At 41.7% G+C, this 9,825-nt stretch overlaps 1 protein-coding gene and 1 long non-coding RNA gene across 2 annotated transcripts; both read left to right on the top strand.

The window, feature by feature from the left end:
- The first annotated feature begins 2,020 nt into the window (after nucleotides 1-2,020).
- On the top strand, nucleotides 2,021-4,991 carry LOC138951741 (uncharacterized). The gene is made up of 4 exons (XR_011451208.1): nucleotides 2,021-2,455; nucleotides 2,946-3,061; nucleotides 4,008-4,068; nucleotides 4,816-4,991. It is a non-coding gene; the product is annotated as an uncharacterized lncRNA (long non-coding RNA).
- A 1,532-nt stretch (nucleotides 4,992-6,523) lies between these two features.
- On the top strand, nucleotides 6,524-9,191 carry LOC138951740 (uncharacterized). The gene is made up of 3 exons (XM_070323298.1): nucleotides 6,524-7,053; nucleotides 7,396-7,614; nucleotides 8,103-9,191. The coding sequence occupies exons 1-3, from the start codon at nucleotides 6,928-6,930 to the stop codon at nucleotides 8,241-8,243; spliced, it is 486 nt and encodes a 161-aa protein (XP_070179399.1). The 5' UTR covers nucleotides 6,524-6,927; the 3' UTR covers nucleotides 8,244-9,191.
- The last annotated feature ends 634 nt before the right edge of the window (nucleotides 9,192-9,825 follow it).

Here is a 9,825-nt window from a genome sequence, read left to right as displayed (position 1 = left end):
ATCCAGTTTTAACCACCACGTGTTTACATTGTGTGATTGAATGATTAGGTGACGTGCATCTTCACGCAAACGCGCGCTCGTGTGTGTGGGGTCTGCCTGTGCCCTGTGACTTCAACATAAATTCTGTGTATTCAACAGTAACGTTGCACATTGCAGATCTGTGCACCAGAAATGTGGACAAGATAGCCGCAGTTTGAGCAAGGATCCAACGGTAAGCCATTTTATTCGAAAACTATTTTATTCGATGACATTGACAGCGTGTGTTAGCAAGCTTCTATGATGTTCCTGTACACAGCCCTCACCGCTGCGACAGAAATACTTGTTCATGATTTGAAGGTTCACACATATCCTGTAGGGCACGATAGAATTACTCGCGCACGCAAAACGACACGCATATTTTTGTTTGTTTGTTTTTGAAGTTGCTGAAATAATTATTTTGTCTTGGGAGAGGATTGTTTGTGTAAGGATTTTTTTTACATTGAATCTGTGTGTGTGTGTGTGTGTGTGTGTGTGTGTGTGTGTGTGTGTGTGATTGTTTGTGTGTGTGTGTGAGAGAGAGAGAGAGTGTGTGTGTGTGTGTGTGTGTGATTGTTTGTGTGTGTGAGAGAGAGAGAGAGAGAAAGAGAGAGAGTGTGTGTGTGTGTATATGTGTGTGTGTGTGTGTGTGTGTGTGTGTGTGTGTGTGTGTGTGTGGTTTTTTTCGCTCTGAAAAACAAGAACACGCAAAAACAAACATCGTTTTTGTTCAAGGTATCAGACATATTTTTTTACATGCATAGATCTGCATATTTTACTAATGGTGAAGGGGAACATATTTTTTCATAGCCTTTATTCATCTGACAAGCTGACAACATAATAAGGGAAAAAAGACAAATTAAATAACATATATCTGTTAGGCGCGTTTGATCGATCTGCGCGATCGCGCGATCGCGCTGCGCGTTTGGTGGATTGATCAAACGCGCACACATCGATCGATGTGTGCGCGTTTGATCGATACAAAGAATACACGAATCGTTAAAACGCGCAGCTCTTATATACTTGCGCATTTGGACGATCCGTCTCACAAATCACCATCGTACTACGCACACACACGTCTGCTGGCAATGACCGGAAGTTATGACCGGAAGTAGGCCTAGCTATAAGTGTCTAAACAGTATGTGCGCGCGTGTGTGGGTGTGTGTGTGTCTGGGTGTGTATGTGTCTGGGTGTATGTAAGTGCATGTTTGTGTGTGTGTGTGTGTGTGTGTGTGTGTGTGTGTGTGTGCGCCGGTGTGTGTCTCTTAGGTGGTTCACAACCGTATTGAACTTTTCGCTTGACATCAAGCTTGATTTGGGACACATGGCTGATGTATCTGCCTCCACTGTGACTTGCAGTGTGTGCCTAAACCTCTCCATCATGTATCAGTTAAACGAATGAAGAGAGAATGAAGCAATCAAGAGAGAATGAAGCAATAAAACTAACTTGAGCCTATGTGAATAGAGCTCAGCAGTAATCAAAAACAACAAAACAGGTGAATTGTAATCAAAAACGTTGTTGGGGTATATTTCGGAACATTCCTGTATTTGAAACTTTTCACTTCCGGCGTGCGATGTGTGTGTGTGTGGTAGGGACTTACTTTGTGACAGATCGTCCAAATGCGCAAGTATAAGAGCTGCGCGTTTTAACGATTCTTGTATTCTTTGTATCATAAGTTCTTTGCATCCACCAAACGCGCACACATCGATCGATGTGTGCGCGTTTGATCGATCCACCAAACGCGCAGCGCGATCGCGCGATCGCGCAGATCGATCAAACGCGCCTAACATATCCACAATTAATATTACAACAAATGCAAGCGGACCAATAGAATAGTTGCAACAAACTTCAGGCTAAATAACATCAAACAGAAAGGACCAAAGGGAGAATAAGAGATCACGCGTATCTAAGAAAACAGCTGTAACAATTTTGATGTCCGCATGTATCATTAAAAACACGATATCCACATCTTGCCTTTTTGGCTCACGTAAGTGCATTTAAGCGGGGCTCACACACAGGTGGAGCAAGCGGAGCAAGGGTGGAGTAGGCTGCACCAGGCGGAGAGATGACGCTACTTCCGTTGCAGGAGTGGAGAAAGTTGTGTGTGCGGTGCGGAGCAAGGAATAGGACACGTTTCTATTTTTTGGCTCCGGTGCAGCGGTGCAGCCAATCAGCGCACTCATCACTTTCTCCGGAAATAGTAGTGTGACACTAGGTGGCATCCCAAATAACGACGGCCGCCTTTTTCGAAAGAACTTTTTCATGGATTTTACACAAGAATACCGAAACGGAAAGATAGAATGTGGTTTCCGCTAGATTTCAAGTCACGCTTTTCACTTTTCCGAGGAAGCCAACAGCTGAGTGTGAAGAAACGCTGCTGTTCAACTTCGAAATCTCCAGTCGCAGACGACCTTCGCTTTTGCAGTACAGTCAATGCAGGTGCAATGTTACTCATTTCGATCAGCTCGTTTTCGTATATATTTTTGCATTAAGATCATGTACAATGATTGGAATCAAAGGAGGAATGACTTCGGTATGCAAATGCGTTGGTTTGGCCGAAATCAATACAGCAGTAATTAAGCTAGGTTCTTTCTCGTCAGTTTGTTTTTTGCGACTGAAGTTTGTCTTCTGAATGTACCACTTGCTTGATTTTGATTGTTTGTTCAGCTCCTCGGCACAAAATTCATCATGCAAGATATCAATTTGTTGAATGATAACGGGATAAGTGAAGTTCAAACATGTATCTGCTTGCAAAAACAATCGCAGGGACAGATCTATCTGCTTCATTGACTGACAGATTGTCATTAAATTTCCAACGTAAAATGACTCGTTTGCAGACTCTCTAATTAGATCCATCGAGTGTTTGTGTTCTTAGATCCATTGGCTATGCAGGCTTTTTGCGATCATAACATTGTTTGGGTTTGTGCAGGTGCAATCTGCAGATCAGAGGAGATTGACCGCAGGGTGACGCAGTGTCAGTGATCAATGCAACTTGTGTTCGACACTCAATATTGCCTTCTACCAAACTCAAGGGCAAAACAAAAGGTACATGCTTGTGAATTCATATTATGTAATGTCTGTGAAGATTAACACCGTTTTTAGCTCTAGTCTCAGTGATCATGCTTATTAATATCCAATTCAAGTTACATACGATACATACTCCGCCCCAGCACCACCCTCACCCCATAGCACTGCTATTCAGATACTACAGTCCAACAACTAACCCTCTAAAAGTCCCCCCCCCCCCCCCCCCCCACTCTCGGTGTAACATCTGTTGCTATCTGCCTTTGTTTCAGAACTTTTGATATTATAAGAGTTTTATTTACCAATGGTTCTCCCCTCCCTCCTTCATATTACACCGACACTCTCTATGCCCACCCTCCACCCCCTTCCCCCATCCCTTCCCTCTACAGGCACGTCTACTAAAGTCTCAGACGTGATAGGATTAAGAGGATGCCACAATGATCCGGGTAACTTTGCAAATAATCATACTGATATAACAGAAGAAAGTTATTCCACAGTCATTTCTACTTATACATTACAGTGTTACAAAACAGGAATTTGTGCTAAGTTATAATCTACAAACAACAAAGACCCTCCAGCTCCCCCCCCCCCCCCCTCCTCACCTGCAACATAATTATATATGTTCATGTCCAACTTTCCCAGTGGCTCTTAATCTTATGTCTATGACTGTTGATATTGAAGAGTAGAAAGTGTTTAGTTTTCAATGACTAAATTTCCCCTCACACACACACACACACACACACACAAACACACACGCACATGCACATAGCTGTTGTCTCCTTCTCAATCTCTCTGTGTCTCTCTGTTTAATTAAAATATTTGGATCACTAACTCTTCACTGAGATTCAGTGTTATGTGTTATGTGGAGTAAGATTAGTGAATGTTGCTGCTGATTCTGTTGTTCTTACTGTTCTTCCTCCCTGCATAATCTTTTTTCTCCTTAAACAGTTTTTTTTTATTACTACAGTGCGTCTATGGAGTGTACATCAGAGATGTGATGGGACCAAAAACATTCCAAAATGAAACAGGTAACTTTTTAAACTGGTCTTCATTTTGTTTATTGAGAAGTTGGTTCACATGATACATTTCAGAGTCGTCCTTTTAAATTCGTTAAATATTGCACCAGTCACTACATCTATAGATTATCAGATTAAGTTGTCTTCTTCTGCATTATGCATATGCAATATTCATCTTTAGTGCGCGCGCGCGTGTGTGTGTGTGTGTGTGTGTGTGTGTGTGTGTTTATTGGTTGAAGACGACACAGGCCCCTTCCCTCATTTGTTTATCTGTGTGCGAGACTTCGTGAGTCAGTTGCATAGGCAGGATAGCTAACTGAGTTGCCTGCAAGACCATTAACGGCATTTATGAGATCTTAGTCAATGCATCCCTCAGACAACCAGTTACACCGTTAATGACACATGAAGCAATAAGGTAACTATCAGATAACACTTGTATACACACAATCCACTCGGACAAGATCAACAAAATCTTACGATCTTGTTAACTCATTGGAGACGTAATGTTTTAGTCCTTTTTTTTGGTTGAAAATGTGCTGAAAAAAGAAGATTACAGCTAGATCAAAACTCAAAAGTGTTCCAAATTACCCCTCCATTTGACCTGTGAACTCGCCACTGTGTTGACCTTTGTCATGCATAAGATATAGTTAATAATCGCCAAATATTAACTAACTAGGTCAACAGGTCAAGAAGTATTAAGCATTTTTATGGGCTGCATTTGTTTCATTTGTGTCACCCTTTATGTTTATACTTTTGCAGGCTGGTGTGGAGTTCTGATGTTGCCAGGGCGATGGAAGACACATACATGACATATAAACAAGCTTCCCTGTGAAGTGTTTTGATCACAAATCACCATTATTTTACACATTTATGCATCTCTATTCTCAGCTCAGACTTGTGCTTTGAAATTGGATGTTTAAGTACTAGCTAAAAAACCCTGAATAAAGTCTTCGCAATACATGGAATGGGATCAAAAGTGTGTGTGTGTGTGTGTGTGTGTGTGTGTGTGTGTGTGTGTGTGTGTGAAAACAACATTCAAAAATGAGGGTGAGATAAAACATAAAAAAAGCTACAGCACAGATACTTTTTTGTCTAGCGTCAAGGACGGATCCAGGGGGGGTTCCTGTCACCCCCCCCCCCCCCCCCGGCCTGAACATGTATCTCCTCCAAGGGTGAAAATAAAATAAAAATCAATAAATCATGACAAATATTCGGAGAACGCGCCAGCTAGATTCCACATATTCTCATCTACATTTCAAAACGTCCAGACCTCCCTAGCGCCCTCAACTAATGAACCCCTAACTGACACAATTGGGGGCCCCCCCAACCTGATACGGTCCGGCCATGAGCGTTCTATATCGTCCTCTTTAGAAACTTGTTGCGCTGTTGACACACGTACGTTTCTATTTGCAAACATCCATAAAGTAATATTTTGTTAATCATGTTTAAAACATTTCTTCTGAGTAGAGTGAAGCTAAATCAAACCACACACAAAATGAAAAAAACTCAATCTAAATCAAAGCCATATTGCGCGTAACATAAAGCAACAGTCTAACCGTCTGCAAGAGAGATTGTTAGTAGTAGATCTAAAAAAAAAAGAATGGATTCCATGGAAGCTAGTGTAACTATACACATTCAACATCTTTGAAGCTTCGGATATAACTCAATAAAACAAAAAAGAACCAAAACTTAAAACATGTCCCAACAGTTGTTAGTCCACCTCTCTCTTCACCCGACCCCCACACTCACATAGTTTGTGTCTGAAAAGCTCTAAAACGCACTGGCACACACGCACACCAGGGGCGGATCAGTTCATTTTATGGGGGGGGTTTCCAAAAGTATATTGTGAAGATATGGGTGTGAAGGCGCGAAGCGCCGAGCCGACGGCGCGAAGCGCCTAGCTTGCTAGGGGGGTCCGGGGGCATGCCCCCCCGGAAAATTTTGAAAAAAAGGATGCAAAATGGTGCAAGCTGGTGCATTCTGAGGATGATCATTACCAGTTCCAGGCAGCAGATTTTGTCACTGATTAATACCCACAAAATTGAAACTCAACCCAAAAAAACACACAAAAATATTTTTATTTTTTGGCTGGGGGGGGGGTTTCCGGAAACCCCAGAAACCCCCCCCTCGTCCGCCCCTGCACACACACTGACTTATACAGAGTCCATTTAGAAATATGTTCAGTAATTGCGATAAAAGACAAGACTTTTGTCTCCTTTGGTAAACATCACGGTGTTTTTTTCCCGCCACTTCTTATCCACGTGTAAAAATATTTCCCATCAGACTGCGCGAGTGGAGAAACTACGTCATATCATAGGGGAATCCCCTACCGGAGCAGGATCGGAGCAGCCTGCTCCGGAACCGGAGCTTGTGTGTGAGAGGGCAGGTGGAGAGCGGAGCAGGATCGGAGCAGCCTGCTCCGCTTGCTCCGCCTGTGTGTGAGCCCCGCTTTAGGAACCTACGCTAATTATGATGACGCGAGCTTCCATTCAAATTAACTTAGGCAACGATGGTTCGATGACGTCATCCAATAGTCACATCACAGAAGGAAATGTACAAATGCTGAACGTAGCCCATTTTAGCTCGACTTATTAGACAGATAGGCTTGAGGAGAATGATAATAACAAAGTTATTAACAGAATGCAGACCTCAATGATCGTGAGAACGCACAATACACCACTAAACAGTTCCGACGTTTACATGGAACAAAGAAGGAAAATCACGTGACCGCACAGACGCCTCTCATTGGCTGCGTCATTTTTTCGAGGAAACAAATCGTCTGCAACACAGCTGTGCGTATGTTCTGCGACTGACGAGTCAGACACTTGTGTTTATTTTGTTGTTTTGTCGATGTAAGTTCAGCGATTATCGATGGCATGTCACTGCCCGATGATTGATTGTGACAACGGAAGCTACCGTCTTCAAAATGGAAAGCTAAACTTTGCAAAATTCAGTCCGACCAGGTTCCACACGAGTCTGTGGCCAACCACCGTTCAGGTAAGCGCAACACTGTAACAGTTCTTGATCAACTTATTTTATTGCCTGACATTCATGCGATTTATTGTTTTTTTCTGCAAATTCCATAGCATGATTACAAAATCGTTTAGCTAGACCTGCATTTATACAGCTTTGAACGTTACAAAAACTGCACTGCAGTGTTTGAATCTGCTGTGCATGAGGTCAAAATATTTGGCTCACTTTCTGTGTCAGTGTTTCCGTTTCTTGTTTTTTTGTTTTACTTCATGTTGTTAGAGCATGGCTGTGATTAAAAAGCAATAAAAATTGCTTTGTAGAGCCATAAATTGTTAAATCTGATATGCATCTGTCTGTTTTCAACAGCTTGCATCCGCATCCAACACACAAGAAGAAACCAGCACAACGAGATTAAAGTGGATTCGACTCATCAGCCGTGTAGACACAACAGCAGACGGAAGGCACAAGCTTTTTTCACCTGCAAAAGATGCAAGGGTTTGTTCTCTACACTTTCTTGATGGCACACCAACTGCAGAGAACTCTTTCCCAACACAAAACTTGGGATACCCTGGATTTCAACACAGAGTACGTGTTTTCTTTAAATAACTTTCTTGTTATATTTTGTGTGTGTACGCAGTAAAGAAGATGGGAAGGTGTTGAATGTATTTGTTCACACATGCTGCTTCTAGTATCACTATGATGTGTCTGTTCCTTACAGCTTGAGTGATTTAATTGACTTTTCGTCTGTTCGTGTGTTCTGAAATCTGAACAAGAATGAATGTGGGAAGCCAAGCTAAGTTTTATGTGGGTGGTTTGTTTCCAGAGTGCGATTTGATCAACATTAGGAGAGCTCTCCATAGAAGCCAAAGGAACAAAAACAAGTGTACCGGGGAATTCACAGAGGGAGTTCTGTATTGCACTGAAAATGACTACAGTGGGTCCAAATGACCACCTTTATAAGTTGAAGTTGGGGGCATTGAACCCAAACGGACAACATATGTGGAGAACCCTGCATGAAGATGTAATACTACCATAAATACTGACAGAATGAACCCTGTTTGGCAATGTTTCAGACAGCAAGAGTGCTGATAGACATACCCCGACCAAAGCACCGGCTAGGCAGAAGAAAATGGGCAATGCGAGATCTGGAATTCCAGTTTGAGGCGTGCCAGGCCCAAGGATCATCAAGGGAGAGGAATGGTGTGCACAGCTAGTTGATTGCCAGAAAAGTGTGACTCTGGCCCTGAACAAGACCCATTCGCGACGGAAACATTTCTGGGTGCTCTTGTTTTTGCTTATTTCTTGATATTTTTTTGTGTATAAGCAGATGCCAACTTAATGCAGACAGAAAAAATACATGGTTATTCAGAAATCTGATTTCTCGCAGAACATATCATATTGCACTGGTATAGCCACGACTAGTCTCTTCCAATTAAATCATGTTTTTAGTGTCACCCTTTGTAACAAGAAGATGGCAGGAAAAAGTCAACAATTCTAAAAATACAAGAATTTTTAGCGATCAACCAATGAGTATTGACCCTAAACGTTATAGTATAGATGAGATGTTGTTTATGCAACAGAGACGATGATTAGACCTTTAAAGCCATATGTACTCGATGACTATACACGCTAATTGCTTTACCAACAGCTGGAGACATGCTAAATTAAGTTCCCTGCAAAATATTGTGGTCTAGGACCCCTTCAATGTTGAGATATGTTAATTTTCATCTGGATCGTCCTATTTATAGATTTGCCAACAGAGGTAGCGTTGACGCAAGGGAAATAACTCCGCGTCTTTGTTTACATCCAAAGTTTTTGAGACTCTAAAACAAGCTGTAATGCATGTATATGGTCCGCGCATGGCGACATATCGTCATTACATGGTCTTATGGTGTGTTTGACATCGATTATGGGCAAACTACACTTTGTAAACACGGAGCGCGTACATATGCCTTTAAGGATCTAGCCTATCTGTTTCGCTAATATAGGTAGAATAAAGTACATGTCACCAGAGTAGCCAAGAGCAACCTTTAACAATTTACTGGTTTGTTTTCATTTGTTTGAATGTTTCTCTCTTCTTCCTGCGCACAGTCTTCTCTCCATTTCATGTCACCTGTGCATACCATAACATGTTCTGAGAAAAAATGTTTGTTTGGCTCACATTTTGTGTGTGTCTTTATTGATGTTCGTATGATGCAATGAGTATGTCAGAACAAAATCTGAGTTCTCGTACTTTGAAATGGAGAATGAGAGACAAGACAAAGCATTACAGCACAAAGTCAAACATATCAGCACTTGCAAACAAAATGCACACAATACAGTCAGCTCAAAAAACTTTACTTATGTTGATAAACTTATCACTAGCAGCAGATCAAATCTGATGACTTCATCCACTTGGCAATGAACATATTGGGAAGAAATATATCTAGTTTCATATATTTATATATATATACCAAAAACACACATGTAGTACAGTAAAAGTCATATCTATAATGGTGTACACAGGAACCTTCCTTTTCAGAACTCCAAACAATAATCTGATAAAAAAAATTCCAGTACAGAAAAAGATGGAGTCTTAAAATGTAGGAAAACTTACATAGGTTTTGACAAGACAAACATTTATATTTTAGATGCGACCCACCCTACTACCTTTCAGGCTAAAAACTTACAGAAACGAAGCAGCTGTTCAACAATGTTGCTCTGCCCATTACATGTGTAAAGACAGGGGCGGATCAGTTGCTTTGTAAGGGGGGGGGGCACTTTGAATCGAAAGTGAATGTGATGGGCGCGAAGCGC

The sequence above is a fragment of the Littorina saxatilis genome, linkage group LG17, assembly GCF_037325665.1.
Source record: "Littorina saxatilis isolate snail1 linkage group LG17, US_GU_Lsax_2.0, whole genome shotgun sequence".
Taxonomy (NCBI): Eukaryota; Metazoa; Mollusca; class Gastropoda; order Littorinimorpha; family Littorinidae; genus Littorina; species Littorina saxatilis.
Note: the sequence above shows the minus strand (reverse complement) of the source record. Positions and strands in the feature narration are given on the sequence as shown.

What these genes read in the sequence shown, in the direction of transcription:
- LOC138951740 (XM_070323298.1), top strand. Translation starts at nt 6,928, where the DNA reads ATGGCATGTCACTGCCCGATGATTGATTGTGACAACGGAAGCTACCGT. An exon ending in TGTGGCCAACCACCGTTCAG is followed by an intron (nt 7,054 to 7,395) that starts GTAAGCGCAACA and finishes TGTTTTCAACAG; the next exon opens with CTTGCATCCGCATCCAACAC. An exon ending in ACCCTGGATTTCAACACAGA is followed by an intron (nt 7,615 to 8,102) that starts GTACGTGTTTTC and finishes GCAATGTTTCAG; the next exon opens with ACAGCAAGAGTGCTGATAGA.